Consider the following 15,581-nt stretch of genomic DNA (forward strand, 5'->3'; position numbering starts at 1 on the left):
TCCTGTACATCCCATAAAAAGTGCTTTGTTTAGTCTCAACAGGGCTAGGAGAAGAGCTGAAAAGCAAACAGGGTTTCATTTGTGTTCCCTCTAGGAAAAGCCTTGCTCCTCACTCCTACAGCTCTTTTTATTCCCGGCAAGACCCCTGAGGGGTCCCTGGCACATGGGGAGCCATGAGGTGGCTGAGCACGTAGCCGTTGTGCCAAACAGCAGGGCAGGTAGCCACAGCACTTGCTCCAAACAGCTCCAGTAATGCAGAGCAGCCACATGGACACTTCAGCGGTGCTGTTCAACTGCTTCTTGTCACACTGATGCTGTGGGATGCAGGGGGAACTGGGGGTGGTGTGCTTGTCTCAGCAGCTCTGACTGTAGGACCTGGCAAAGCCCCTTGCCTCTTCCTGTGGCAAGGATACAGTTTGAGATGCTACAGGTCCTCACAGTCAGCCACATCCTGTTGCCACAGGTTACCAGCGTCAGCTGCTCTACAAACATGACGATGGCTCCTACAGCGCCTTTGGGAAAGGTGATGAGCAGGGCAACACGTGGTGAGTGACCAGAATTGCTATTGCCATCCTAAACCTGTCATCCTTGCTGGTCCATCTCCTGGCTGTAACATGGGATTCCTCTGTGCTCTGCTCACAGGCTGACAGCTTTTGTAGCCAGGTCCTTTGGACAAGCCAGCTCTCACATTTACATCGATAAGGACCATGTGCACAGTGCTCTGCTCTGGCTGCAGAAGCACCAGCTGCCCAGTGGCTGCTTCCAGAGTGTGGGGAAGCTCTTCAACAATGACCTGAAGGTATGGCTGCCAGACATGGGAGTGAGGGCAGGAGGAATACATTGTGAGGCACAGAGTTGCTTCCTCAGGCTTTTCCACTGCACAAAGCAATGTCCCCATGGCCTAGCACAGCTAAGGCATCTTCCCAGAGTAGAATGAAGAACATGGCCTAAACCAGCGGTCATTTCCTCTGTGTGAGGTTTTAGACACTGCTGGGCTTTCTTAATTTTTACTCTAGACAAAAGACAACACAGCTAATTGTGCCAAGGCTCTACAAGGGCACAGGGAAATGAGAAATACTTTTATATTTTAGTGCTTGTCTAGAATACCCTGTCTGGATTCTCCCTTTTCTCTTTACACTGCAAAATACTCTATGTGCTCTAATATAGGATTGTCTGAAGACACAGTTGTCCCTCCCCTGCCCCAAAAATGACTTCTTCTGGAGCTTGGCATTCCCCAAATGATCCCTGCAGTGTAGCTGGAAATGCACCAAACTCTTGGTGAACATGCCCTAGGTACTGAGCAGTGCGTGTGCAGTATGGCCGTACTTGGGTTCATTGCTTTTGTAAAGGTACAAGTAATCCACACTGGTCAGATTGCAAAATTGCCCACATTAAATACAAGGCAGATTTATGAAAAAACCAGGCTGCTACATTAGTAAAGCAAAGGGTTACACATCTTTTTCCTAAAATTTGGATGCAGTACGAAATAAAACCAGAGTGTACATGTGGACTGTTCATCCTTGTCTGACTCACTGATTTCCCAGATCAAGCTTTCTATCTGAACAGAACTTTTTGGAATAGGTTTTGCACCTCCACCTGCCTCACACTTACAAAGGTTCCTCTATTCAGTGTGAACGATGCTTCTTAGCATCTTAGCCCAATTTCCCCCTCTCATTTTAGATGTATTCTTGTCTCATATCTGAGGATGTAAGCAGAACTTCCCCAAGAATGTGGTGAGGTGAAAAGAGGCTCCTGAAAGCCTGTTTAACACATATCAACCTGTAGTTTCTCAAAATCAGATGAATTACATGTAAACTTGCACAACTTCTTGTATGCAAATCCTGCATCATAAAAACTTTGTTCAAGAGTACAGTTGTAACATATTTAATAAAATAAACTGCTTAACAGTTTGCTTCATGCATTTCTATGAGAAGGGATGTCTAGGCTGTGTGAACAACATGGCTGAGACTGCCCTCAACACCAAACTTTCATAATATTCAGCAAGTGAGCCTGGAGTGCTTTCCTGTCCAAGAATGCCTAGAAGCATGTTGCTGTACTCTCTCAGATGCAGTTTTAGTGGCTGTACAATGACAGGCAAGCAGTGGTTGGGTTTGCCCTTTTCTGATGACTGGTCTGTGTGCCTGCAGGGCGGTGTGGATGATACCATCTCATTAACAGCCTATATTGCTGCTGCACTGCTGGAACTCCATCTGGAGAGAAATGTAAGTCACACCTGAACTCCTGCAGGGCTTGGGAGCATGCTCCACCATTCATTTCTTCCCTGGCTGGGGGCTTCAGGGAGTACCCAGCTTGAGCTGGTGAAGGATTCTGTCATTCCCACCTTGGTACACAATAAGCTCAATCGGCAATTTTTAACTCGGCGAGGAGTTCTTAATATAAATGGCCTGATTTACAGCAAAGCAGAGCACTAGCTTTTCCCAGCTGATCTCAGGAGAAACAACTGTCTCTGAAAATAACAAAGGGCTTGCAGGGAGAGGCAATAGTTTTCATTAAACTGATAAACAGAGCTAAAGGAGGAAAAAAAGACTACTTTTCAGGTATGCATCGTCCTGCCTCCCCCTCCCCCCAGATAAAAGCAATGATCTTCAAGACAAGTGTAGACTGTTCTAGCAAAGGAGAACTGATATTCCAGGCTTAATGGTACAGTTCTAAAACCAGCATCATACCCTTCAGGATCCGAGACCTACAGCACGCGGGTCTGACAGTTCTGAGCCAGTGTGTTACCAGACACTTCCTTCAGCTGGATTCTCCAGTGTATTAGCAATCCCCTATCCCAATGATATGTCCAGCACACCTTTGCTTTCAACCCACAGTCAGTGATGCTTTGATCACTCTACTTCGCGCTCCACAGCCCTGGGAGAGACGCTAGCACTAAAATACATCAAGGATGTGTCTGGGACAGATGTTCACAACAACATGTTGTTTGGTCAGAGGAAATTCACTTGGTTTGGATTCCTTTTTCAGGACACCATGTTGGATAATGCCTTACATTGCCTTAGGAATGTAACACTTGATGAGACAAGCCTTTATGTCAAGGCCTTGATGGCTTATGTCTTCACACTAAGTAAGGACACGGAGATGAGAAAGCAGCTCCTGGATATGGTAGAGAAGGAAACTGGTAGGTTGTTGCTTTGGGGTCCTAGAGATAGTGACTGTGTTCAAGGTCTGATATCTATAGCACTTAATTGCAGTATTTTGGGAAATCTAGCTATTCTCAAATATGCTTTTGTGTCAGAAAATCATAATTTATTGCAGCTCTGATAATCTCTAGTTTTCTCAGACCCAGGAAACAATTTCTAACCAAAAGCAGCAGAGGTGATCCATGCTTAATTTGTGCAGCTAAAATGCTTATTTGTGTCGTGGTGTTCCTGTAATTCTTCAGCATTCTGTACATAGTACAACAGATCTTGCAGAGGAAACTTGTTTCACCGTGTCTGTTCAGCTGCTGGTCAGGACATTTACTTGAAATATTCAAACCTTTTGACTGCTTCCCCATTGCTGCTCTACTCAGCTCAGGGCCCTTGGGTGGGTGGACCTTTACTGCTGTGTTGCTGAGCTTGGTTTTTCCTTTTGTCTCATTAGCTTGGGGAAAAAAATGGACTTCTGTCCTGAGTGAGGGTGCTGGGCTGGGTGTTCAAAGCACCTAAGCCTATGGTTAAACAGTTGGTAATATTACCTAAGTTGGTTTAAGTAAGTTCTTCCCCACATTTGCTTCTCTGGCAGTATGGTGAACTACACTGGGGGCTGAAAAATAACAAAAAAAAACCAAAGGGAGAGAGGATTTTCCAGCCTGACCAGCTACCAGTGCTGAGTGCTGCTCACTGCATAGCCACTCAAGCTGCTAGCTGGCTTCACAGGACAGCCAGCGGGCAAACTGGAAGGAGTAGAATTGCACACATTGAGTGCAGTACTTGTTCAGAGCTGCCTCTATGATAATACACATGGAACAAGGAAAAAACTTTCCACTGTGATAAACATAGTGAAGGTTCTCCGTAGAGGACCTTAGCTAAATTCTGAAGTCTTGAGGCTGGTATTATGCAAACAAGTGAATTGGTGGTTCTTCTTTCAAAAGTGAAGGTTCTGAAAACTGACTTTGAATTTAAAAGCATTTCAGGTTTTCACATTTGTACCATTGCAGACGATGCCTACACAATTAAGCCTGGCACAATTAAGCTAAATTCTTAGCTGAATTTTTGTTAGTCCTCTGCTACCAGTGCAGCAAAATATTCAGCTGGACTCAGATGTATTCAGTGCTTGTGAGCTTGGACCTGAGGTAGGAGCCCAGGTCTTGCTTAAATTGCCCTTCACTATGCACTGCACAGTGAGGATGCCAGCAAAGTAAGTTGGGTAGTCTTTCTCCTCCAGTAGCCTGACTGCAATTCTCCCTTGAAGACTGAGCAGTTCTCGTACAATAGGTACAAGTGACTGGAAATGAGTCCTAGAGCTTTTCAGCATAGGGGGCTGGTATTCTATGCTAGGCAAATACAGAAAACTCTATGCTAGGCAAATGCAGAAACAGCAAAAATGCTGAATCTTGGACACATAACTTTGAATATACACAGGGATCTACAGTTCTTCTCTTCCACATATTTCTTCTCCCATCAGCACAGCTACTGACATCACAATCTGCTGATGAAAAGTCTTCTTCCATGATTGAGACAGTAGCCTACATCATCCTGGCTCATGTCTCCAAACCAGACTTGTCACTCAATGAAGCCTCAGTGAGCAAGCTTGTGCGCTGGCTCAGTGGACAAAGAAATGCCTTTGGAGGATTTGCTTCCACACAGGTAACAAACCAGGGAAAATCATGGGGGAAAGAGAAGGATGTTGTGCCTGGTGTGATGTGCACATCTCTCATGTGCATGTCACTCTAGACCCATCCTTTGCAGACAAAGGTATATGAGCTCTGGGAAAACAGGAGAAACTCTTGTCAGTGTAGTGTAATTGGGGTTACCCAGGGTTGTCTGGCACTGCTAAGCCCAGCCCTCGCAAGAACAGAAATCATCCTGCTGCCTGTGGCATAAACCCTACCTATGCACTTAGTGGGATAGAGCCTGCCTGTGTCAGAGGGTGAACCAGGGCCATGAGGAGTGTGGCTCTCTCTGCAGGCCCTGAACAAGCGTGCTGGGTCTTGTCCTGCATGGCCCCACAGCAAAGTGGCTCTCTCTCTCCCTTCAGGACACTGTTGTCAGCCTGCAGGCCCTCGCTCAGTATGCAGCCCTGATTCCTCAGGAGATCAGAGACGTCAAGGTGGCAGTGAAAGGCAAGGGGGCTTCTCCACTGGCGTTCCATGTGCACAGGAACAACAAGTTGGTCCTGCATCAGGCATCTCTCCCTGCAGACACAGGGACCTACATAGTGCAAGCAACGGGCAGTGGCTGCGTTTATGTCCAGGTGTGTATGGGTAAGGAACAGACCTCTCAGGTTTTGCCTCCGACTACTGAAGTGAGGTTTGGCTTTAAGCACGCAATATAGCCTCAAGTTCTGAGCAGGATTTTGCCTTCTAGGCAGAATCATGTCAAACTTGAAGGTACTCAGGTGTACTTTGTTGACTTGGTTTCATGCAACCATCTCTGGTATCTTCTCAGAAATGTCTCAGCTTTGCTGTCCCATCCTACAGAGTCTTGTCATTATTAAGAGACAAGTAGATCTGAAGTCAGGAGTAATGAGACACAGGAGTACATGCTTCTATTTTGAATGTGTGTTGTTGATGTCACTGCTACAGCAGCTGGACACTGCACATCTTCTGACACAACATTTTTGGGGTTGTTACCCCATGCAGAGATTAGAAGGTCTTATTCCAGTACACCAACACAACTGGTCCGTCAGGAGGATACATCTTATTTTTCTGGCAGTTTTGGTAGTGGTCTACTTGTAAGCCATCCATGCAGCAAAGAACTCAAATTACTCCCTATGAAAACCTCTTTTGCTGGATCACTTCTGTTCAGAGAATCTGCAAGCAGTGTCTAGTAAAGGGGACACAACAATTATTAATTGTTAATGCATGTAGAACCATATTGCTTGGCTACACTTGCATGTAGTCAAAGAGCATAAGATATCTGATGAACACACACTGGGGAGGCAGTCAGTCACCAGGCAGGTGGAGGAAGATTGGCCTACGCTGCTCTTTGGATGAGTGTGATCATCCCTCCTGCTGACTTGTCTTCTTCTAATTTTTTATTCTTAAGGGGTTTGTAATTGTTTTACCAGTATTTTCCCCTTGACACATAGAACTACTGACTATTAGCATGTCAAGGGATAACAGTTAGACTTCTTTCTCCTTGTGGGGCAGTGTTTTAGCTAATGTGCTTCCTTGAACCTTAACAGTAACTTTTTTTTTATGAGACTGAGTGAAGCCTTGAATCACAGATAGCTAAGTCTCCAGGTTTTGGGTTGCATTTGGCAGGTGTATCTGATGCAATGTGCTAAACAGCACATCTCTGAACAGAAAGTGCATTTGGGTCCAACTGTGTTAGGCACTGGATACCAATCTGTTAAAAGCTGGAGGCACAGGTAGTCCTTTACTCAGGGGAACTCTGGCGCACTTCACAGAGATGTTTTCTCCCTCACCAGACCACTTTGTATTATAACATCCCACCACCAAAAACAGAAGAGGTCTTTGTCCTGGATGTGGAAACTGTACCAAGAGAATGTGATGGTGTCAGGAAAGAGTTTGATATCCATGTGTCTGTCAGGTATGGGATCCCTTGAGGCTCTTTCTTCAATGGAAAAAAGTGTGAACCCAGTTGTATGACTAGAACCCCATGAAAGCCTCCTGTCTGTAGAATCAGAGGCACAGGGATGACTCTCTTCTCCATACATCCCAAGGAGATTGTTAACTGAAAATTAAGGCCTGGAGAAGCATGGCAATGTGCTGGCAGTGTCTTGCAGAACCACAGCAACTATCTCAGGCAGCACAGAAAAGCTCAGCAGTCCCCAGAGCACCAGCACCTGAGCTCCCTTGTTGGGAGACTCTTGGCATCATGGGCTAAACCAGCCCTGAGATGCATCCTCTGTAGTGTGAACCTCTGCTGGAACTAGACAGCAGAAACTCCAGTCCCTATCCATATTTCACTTGCCTGCATTTGTCTAGGATGGGAGTCTTGATCCATATTCTGCATGACTTACTGTCCTTACTGAAAGAGAGCAATACCAATGTTGCCACTCAGCCTGTAACAGCAAAGGTAATTTCCACAGCAGAGGGCAACATGAAGGCATATTATTTCCACATTAACCGTAACACATTTGCTGCACAATCTGTCTCCATACTGAGTGAGTAGATGGGGACCATTTTTTGTCCCTTTGTCCTACCAGTTAGGCATGCTGCTGAGCTTTCTTATCACTGTAGGGCAGGGCAAAGTTTGGAAGTGTCTATTAGTATCTCCTAGAAATGCTGTGCTGCCTTCTGCATCTAATGTGCTTCTCTCCTGGCCCCCTTCAGTTATGTAGGGGACCGTGGGACGAGTAACATGGCCCTGGTGGAGGTTGAAATGCTGTCAGGGTTCATTCCTGTGCAGAGCTCTGTGAAAGAGGTAAGACTTTTCCTTCAGCTTTCCTTAAGGATATCAAAATCTATTTTCCAGATGTAGCTCACTCAGAAATATCCAAACATTTAAGAACTGTTGGAGAATGGAGAATGGTAACTACAAGTGCAGATATAACAGGCTATTTCACAAGGCAACTTTCCACTTGCACAAGTGGTTGTGCAGTTTTTCATGTTCATAGTGAGGATTGCATACACAGTAAGACATTAGAGAGAAGATGAAAAAGCACCGAGTTAGAATCACCTGGGGTGCACTGGGCCCCTTTGCAGTTACCAGTGCCATTTTTAGGGATATTCCATAAAGTGGTGTTGAATCCCATGGAGTTGTACAATGACATGCTCCAGTGTTCCACGCAATAGCTGGAAAGATCCAGCATAGCCTCCTACCAACAAGTTTTCCCTTTCCTACAAGTGATGGAAGTAGGAACACAGCCCAAGGACACTTGTAACAAAAGTGAAAAATATTTTCTAAGGTTTGATGTGCTCCCAACAATCTCAGTGCTGAGGAAGGCAGACCTGACTAGTCCCCAGACTAGGCTAAGTGCTTTTGACAACAGTAGCTCACTGACAAATACCAAACCTGCTGTGAAACAGGGAAGGCAAATAAGCTGATGTTAACCAAGCTCATCTCTTGCCTTCCTATACAGCTGGAGAAGGCACCCCTCGTGAAAAAGACAGAGATAAAACCAGACAAAATCACAATCTACTTGGAGGAGGTAAGAGGAAGACCAGAGGGAACTGCCCATTTAAGTAGTAGCAACTGAAGTGTTTTGCATGGGGACTTTCGCAGACCAGAAATACAAATCTCTAGGCTGGTCAAGCAGGCTAAACTTTTCACAGAAGAAGAGGGTGGAAGAACCTAGAAACATAGGAAAAAAACCCTCTGATGCAGAAAGAGTAAAGTTAGTATACAGGTGATTTTGAGATGATCAGTGCATTTCTGCTCACTTCCATTCTTCTCTCCAGCTGGGTGAGAGTTCTTTGAAGCTTAACATCTCAGTGGAACAAGATATTGAAGTGCAGAATCTGAAAGCTGCAACAGTGCATGTCTATGACTACTATAAGCCAGGTGAGATTTCACTGACATTGACATAACTATTTTACCCCCTACTCAGATATAATTCTGTAACCCTAATTCCCTTAACTCCCTTATTCCAGTGCACTTCCTCCAGCCACTTCAAGCTTGGGTTTCCTCTTCAAAAGTTCAACATTCAAATAGCCACCAGTTTAGAAAAGTTTTTGAGACAAGGCTGCCTGGCACTATGATTATGTTGTGGGGTGTTATGTGTTCCAAACGACTGTGTTTGTTTTCTTCCTCTAGCTTCAAGCTAGAAGAATTCTCTGATAATTTGCCATGCTCTCTCCAGCTTTTTAGCTCTCTTGAGAATAGTTAGGAATTTATTTGAAATCAGTATTACATAGTGCTACCCTGAGCCACTAGAAGGCAGAATTTAGTTGTATGCATTTCATGTATAGTGTGATAATCCTACCATCCATTGTGTCCTGCCATGTCTCAGAGAATAATAGGAAAATAATTTGTTAACACTTTAAAGCTCTAAGTGAATTATCAGCACAAAGAAGAGAGATCTTGATGATATTTTGAGCCTCTCTTATTATTCTGTGCTCAGTATGAGACAAAACAGCAGATGGAACATTAAGAATTATTTATTTTTAAAATTTGAGAACAAAATGGAAAAACTGCTGCTGGCGATTTAGAAAGCAGCACTACATGTTGTATACTAAATTCTGTTCTTGTTGCCCCTTCCACACCATAGCAAGAAGAGGAGGACACTTTTCAATCCAGCTATTACAGAGCTAAATATTGTCACCTAATATGCTCTTTCTCTGCTATTTCATCCTGTACAAGAATTTTTGTGCTTAGTACATACATGTTATCTGACATGAACATACTGATTATCACTAAATAGGCAAGGCTATCAGGACACGCTCCTGAAAGGTTTTTTATTTACAAAAAGTGTGCTTGCCTTAGAAGGTATCACAATGCATAAGGTGGTCTTTTATAGCTGTATGGGATACATGTTGGGGAGGCAGATTGCTGGCCTGACTCACTACAGACCTTTCTTTGTTCCTGCATTCACAGTCTGAAGAGTGAAACATTAAGGTAGTGGGATGGCTGTGCTACAGAGAAAGAAGATTGGCACTACCCCACCATGCAGCCCTACAGCTCACCACCTTCTCTTTTGTTTCTACAGATGACCGCACAGCAAGAGAATATGCTTTCCCTTGCAGTTCAGGTTAGTGTTAACAGGCTTCCAGCTGGAACAGAGCAGAGGATTGGTGGTAAGCAGGCAAAGCATCCTACCTCTGCTCTGCATTTAATCCTGTCATGTGATGTAGAGCCTTCTTGGACTGCAGGTTGAATTGGGATCTACTTACTACTTGTAAGCACAGTTTCTAGCCCAGGTGTTAATCTCAAGGTAGGCTAAGCCTTGAGCATACCATGGAAGGTTAAAATGATCTACTTTTATTTCATTTCCATACAGTCCTTGCAGCATCCCAAACCTAAGTACAACTGGAAATGGCTGTGTCAATGATAAAAAGATGTTGCAACTCATCACGTAAGATCTCTTAGTCCATAGACACCTTCCTAAAAATTCATCAGGCACTTTGCCTTTTCTTTCCTCTTTCTTACCACAGATGCCTCAAAGAAGGTTTCCTCCTAGTATGCTCTGCCTCTGCAACCTGAATTTTCTGCCTCCATAGGGAAAACTTCCCTGCTCCAGCTCTCCTCTTCCCTGCTGTGTTGGAAACACCCTATTTCCTTTGCCCTATGTTTCTATGTGAAAACTGGCTTAATACACATTAGTTTGGGAGCAAGTGAAATAAAGTATGTGGAGCCTGGAAAGAAGGCAGTGACTTGACAGTCGATGAAGATTTCAGTGCATGAAAAAGAGGGAAACATTGCGCACATCACGGTTACATACTTTGCATTTGGTCACCATAGTGGTTTAACTCTCTCTCTTCCCCAAGTCCCATCTCTGAGCTCCCTTTTCAATTAAATTAACACAATAGTTGATCTGCAACCAATCTCCACACAAAAAACCCCCCTCTCTTTTAACCCTGATCTGGTTTACTACCTGACCCTGTGAATCATTTTTCTGTCACAACCAAAGAGTAGGGACAGGCAAGAGAATGCTAAGGAAGAAATACTTGACCAGTTCATTCAGACAGAAAGGGACTGTACAGCAAAGTCTTGTGAAGGGAGGGCATGAAACCGATATAACAGTCCCTCCAAATTCACTGCATATTTAGACTTTAACAACACCCAGCCCCATCCTGTCAAGGCATTAACCCAAATGACTAATCCTTACCTGTGGCACTACTGAAAAAAGACAACAATCTGAGGAATTTCAGGATGCAACACATGCAACAAGACAACAGAGTGTATGCAGATGGCTCAGCGGGATATGCAGTGCCATTAGGAAGATAGCGCTTGTGAAAAGGGGGATACTAGATAAGAAAAAATGGGTACTAGTTTTGCAGAGCTGATTGCCAAAAGAGAAATTACCAGGACAGTCATGCCAAAAATATGAAGTAAGGTATGAAGTCAAGCCCAGGGGCTATGGAAAAAAAGTGAACAAGATGAGCTGGGAATTTGGGAAGCAATGATGATGCTTCTAAAGAGGAAGTACTTTGGAAGAAAAAAAGGGGAAAAAGGAACAAATTGAAGCAGGTCATGTGACAAGGATTGCTTGGGTTATCCCTGTGTAGTAGCCCTTTGCTTGATCAACACAGCTTGCAAAAAGACAGTAAATATATTTTTTCTCTGACCATTCAGAACAATTGGTCCATAAAGTGGGCAGAATCAGCTCTTCCACACAGGGAAAAAAGGAAAATAAAAGTCTCCCAGCAGTGCTTAACAAGCATTTAGGGAAGGTAGAAAACCTGAGGAACCAAGTGATACATTCTGTGGGCAACAGATACAAAAAGGAGGACAGGGTTGAATTAAAGGAAGCAAAAATAAGAAGGGACTGAGCAGGCCTCCAAGGATTGTTCCCCTAGCATTGCCCCTTCCCAAGGTATTTTAGGAGGCAAAAGAGATTGTTCGATGGTGCTCTGCGAAGGGAGCAAAGTGGGAGCTGTTGCCTGTCCTGGTTGCTTTCCTGACAAGTCTCTTCCTCTGGATATTTGGGCTGGACTGAAAGAGCTTTTGGGTCAAAGCCCTCTGATCTATTGAACTTCAGATAGGGAGGCTGTAAATAAAACCTGACGCCTGTAACCCAGCGTGCTCATTGTGCCCATAAGCCGGGCTCTCCCAAATCTAAATGGATGTGTGCCAAGGGTCTGCTTTACAGTTTATAGGATCAGATTGCCATGAAATTAGATCTCAATAGAAGCAGGCCCACCAAGATTCCTCTGCTTCTGATGACAGGAAGTCTCAGCACCTTGTACCTGTGTGGGGTAAATAAGTGAGAAAAACAAGTGTGTGAAATATGAATACAAACAGATATTTCCAGGCTGTGGTTTCAAATCAGATTGATGTTATTCAAATGCAGATGAGAGGGACTGAGGAAGCTGGCAAAGCAGAGAGCTGAAAAAAAGCTGCTGAGTGGCAAGCTCCCTTAAGATAGAAATGTACAATAGAAGTCAGTGAGGTCTTTGCCTCTTGAATTAAGTATTAGGGAATGCATTAAGTGGCTAGTCTGTGCTGGATGGGCAATCTGATGCTTGCTCAGTTCTGCTGGCTGTTGAAAAGTGCTCCCTGTTCTTGGTGACATCCATAAGAAATACCTTCCAGTGCAAGAAAGGAACCTTTGCAATGTGTAAGGAAAGGTAGGGCTGGTGGCCAGGAGACTTCCTCCCACCACCTCACCACAATTGCTGTGTGGGTCTTGGTTGCCCAAATGGTCTGGAGGCAACTGGGAAATTTCCTGCAAAGTTTTGCTGCTTCAGCCTGTAAAAAAAGAAAGTCCAGAAGAGCATTGTACAGGAGACAGCTAACAGGCAATCTGGTAACCAGCATCTCAGACAGAAAGGGATTCTTCTGCAAAGAGAAACTCCTAAAAGGAGTGGGAAGTAGGCCCCTTTAAAAGGAGGACGACTGTAAGCATACAAGATGGCCCCAAATGGATTCTGACCTTATTAGGGCACTCTTATAAAAAATAAATGGCATATTTTAAACCCATATATGAAAAAGGTAGTCTGTACAATGAACAGTCCACCACAAGAGATGGGGTTTTCCTTCTGAGGTACCTGAAGGTGATGGTCTCACTTCCAGACTGAAGCGAGTAAATGAGTGTGGGAAAGGGAAAGAAGGAAAGTGCAGTTACATAGGCTAGATGTCTGTTTATATGCCTGTACTATGTGAATCTGTACGGCACAGTATGCAGGCTCATGCTTATGCCACGTGCTGTTTATTCACCTGTGTAAAAGGTTCATTTACTACCACTGTCTTCCCGATAAATTGGAAAGAAACCCATGAACTCGGAAGGTGCATTTTTCCGGCAGGGCCACTGAGTGTCACCATCGCTCCGTGGCTTGCTCTGCAAGACGCCGTTTCTCCAGGGAATTAACCTTTTCTAAAAGGGGCTTGAATAGGGGGGAAAAAAAAAAAATCATTGGATTGAAAATGGGCTGCTTCTTGCTTCTTCCCAGAGCGTGGAAGATCTGCACCTAAAGTGTGAGCCATCTATGAAATGAATTCTGCCTTATATATAGGCAAAGCATTTGTCAGGTTTCCAGCCAGACCCTCTAAGCCAGTCTTACAATTCACAGCATGATCCTCAGTGGCAACAATTATGGGATTGAACAAGTGCTTTATCAGGAGACACTAAAAAGGCTGGAATCCCATCATTTGGTGTGAGGATGAGCAGAATTTGTTGAGAAGATGAAATACTCATATTTACCAAAATAATAAAGGTGATGGATAAAGTGAATGGAAAACTGCTCTTCAGCAAATCCTTCCATGGCAGACTGGGCACATGGGATAAAACTAATTGGCAATCAATTTAAAACAAATAAAAAAGGTACCTTATACTATAAGAACCTACTGCTACAGGAGTTATGGAAGCCGAAAATGTCATCAGGTTCAAAAAGCTCATAGACAAACTAATGGAAAGCCAATCTATACCAAAGGGAACAGGTTGTGGGGTATTCTCCACCATTTCTACTACTGTGCTTGGATGTGGGATTAGAACAAGGGGAATGGACTTTAGATATTGGCCAGGTGCACCTGCTTTCCCTGAAAAGTATTAAGGGTGGATAAATCTGGTGGACTGAAAGGTCCAGTGGCTTCCTTTCTTCCTGGGTCATGAATGAGATGGAGATGAATGAGAGCTTTCTTGTTTCACATCCCAGCAGTAGCAGAGTGGTGTGAGAGTCCACAGCGGAGATGCATGCAGAGGTTGATGCTGACGGGAGACAATTCTTTAGAGATAGCCAACAATCACAGTATCAGTGGCCTGAGTCTAAGGATCCCTGTTGCTAAGGGTCAGCACTCAGAGAAATGCACTTTCATAGGTCTCGGGTTTTTGGCCCTATAAACCTTTCATCCTGCTTGCTGACTAGACAGACCACATGGACACAACAAAGAGCATACTAACTCGGGAAACAATTAAAATAATTTATTAAAAATGTCATGCAGGCTGTGATGATCAGATACAAAACTTGTGCAAACATACTGATTGCATTTGACTGGCTTTGTTTATCCCTACCTTCTCTCCGTTTTATCCGCCTTGATCCCTCCATTTCCCCTCCTGTGATTTTTACCCCAAGCATACCAGTGCAGTTTTGAAAACCCTAAAATTCTCTTTATCGGTTCCAACATCCCCCTATAGCTGCTAAGTACTCCCCTGTAAAGCCTCTTTATTGCAGTATTTTCCCCTAGTCCTATTGCAGTAACTACCCTTCGTTTGCATACATTCCAGAGAGTTTCCTCCTTTGAATCCACTTCAGTGGGTTTTGCAATAGGGACAAATGGCTTAGTCGTTCATCCAGTTCTTGTGGCTTTTAGGCGTGGTTGATTCACAGGGATTACTGTTTGCTGGGTTTCCTGCCTTGTCATTGTTTCTTTGTTCCCTGTCTGACCTTTTGTTTTGAATAACCTTAAATATCTCCTTGAAAATCAGCCAGACAGTTTTCCATCTGAATTGAAAAAGAACCCTCAGTATTTAGAGCAAGTATGTTTGGTAACAGCCCAAATGCCCTCCTGGGTGTTTTGCTGCTTTTCAGGCAGCAACAAATATTATTCTGTGATTCTAAGTCAATGGGAATTGACCGCAATTCATAATGGGAATTTTCTCCTGCGAACTGATAGCCCAGCACTGTCGTTACAGAGCCAGAACGCAACGTTCTCGCAACATGAAGCTCAAAAATGCCATTTGCAGGAGTATTGATGCTGCTCATAGCCTCAGTGGTGCTTGAGCTTCTGCACCCTGTACATGTAGATGGAGTGTGACTCATTCCTGTTTGTCTTTTGCTTCATCCCGCTGGTCCTTGATGCACGTGATGGCATTCTGAAAGGAAACTCACCTGCTCTCAGCAAGATGAGCCACTGGTCTGACCCGATGGGCATTTCTCATTTTCTTAGAAACAAATACGTTGATCATAAAATTACAGAATGCTTTGGGTTGGAAGGAACATTAAAGATGATCTAGTCCCAAACCCTAAGCTCATGGACAGGGACGCCTTCCACTAGACCAGATGGATCAAAGCCCCATCCAACCTGCACTTGAACACCTCCAGGGATGGGACATCCGTAGCTTCTCTGGGCAACCTGTGCCAGTGCCTCACCACCCTCACAGTAAAGAATTTCTTTCTAATACCTCATACAAACCTGCTCTTTTTCATTTTGGAGCCATTGCCCCTTGTCCTGTCACTATGTGCATACATAGTTCCTTTCCACTTAACATCTAACAATGACATTACAGTTAAAAATTCGTAAGTTTACCATAATCAACCACTCTTACCCTAAGCCAGGCAACTGACAGGCAACAAAGGGATGCTCTTTGAGAGTAATCAAGAGAAGCAAGGTCCAAGTGCCTACACAGCACAGATT

At 44.2% G+C, this 15,581-nt stretch overlaps 1 protein-coding gene across 3 annotated transcripts in view; it reads left to right on the plus strand.

Moving 5' to 3' along the window:
* The window catches only part of LOC104690269 (alpha-2-macroglobulin-like protein 1), a 31,579-nt gene extending 17,418 nt beyond the window's left edge, over positions 1-14,161 (plus strand). For 2 of the 3 annotated variants that reach the window (XM_010400969.4, XM_019286743.3), the window contains 12 exons: positions 464-545; positions 643-799; positions 2,148-2,222; positions 2,986-3,139; positions 4,627-4,808; positions 5,200-5,415; positions 6,595-6,716; positions 7,463-7,553; positions 8,212-8,280; positions 8,531-8,633; positions 9,778-9,819; positions 10,223-14,161. In XM_010400969.4, the coding sequence (XP_010399271.3) occupies positions 464-545; positions 643-799; positions 2,148-2,222; positions 2,986-3,139; positions 4,627-4,808; positions 5,200-5,415; positions 6,595-6,716; positions 7,463-7,553; positions 8,212-8,280; positions 8,531-8,633; positions 9,778-9,819; positions 10,223-10,248 (1,319 nt within the window). In that variant the 3' untranslated portion in view covers positions 10,249-14,161. Of the gene's footprint in view, positions 1-463; positions 546-642; positions 800-2,147; positions 2,223-2,985; positions 3,140-4,626; positions 4,809-5,199; positions 5,416-6,594; positions 6,717-7,462; positions 7,554-8,211; positions 8,281-8,530; positions 8,634-9,777; positions 9,820-10,068 lie in introns of all 3 variants that reach the window. The other variant, XM_019286742.3, reaches the window with a different exon arrangement.
* Positions 14,162-15,581: the final 1,420 nt, after the last annotated feature.

This window comes from Corvus cornix, chromosome 1, assembly GCF_000738735.6.
Source record: "Corvus cornix cornix isolate S_Up_H32 chromosome 1, ASM73873v5, whole genome shotgun sequence".
NCBI classification, from domain to species: Eukaryota; Metazoa; Chordata; class Aves; order Passeriformes; family Corvidae; genus Corvus; species Corvus cornix.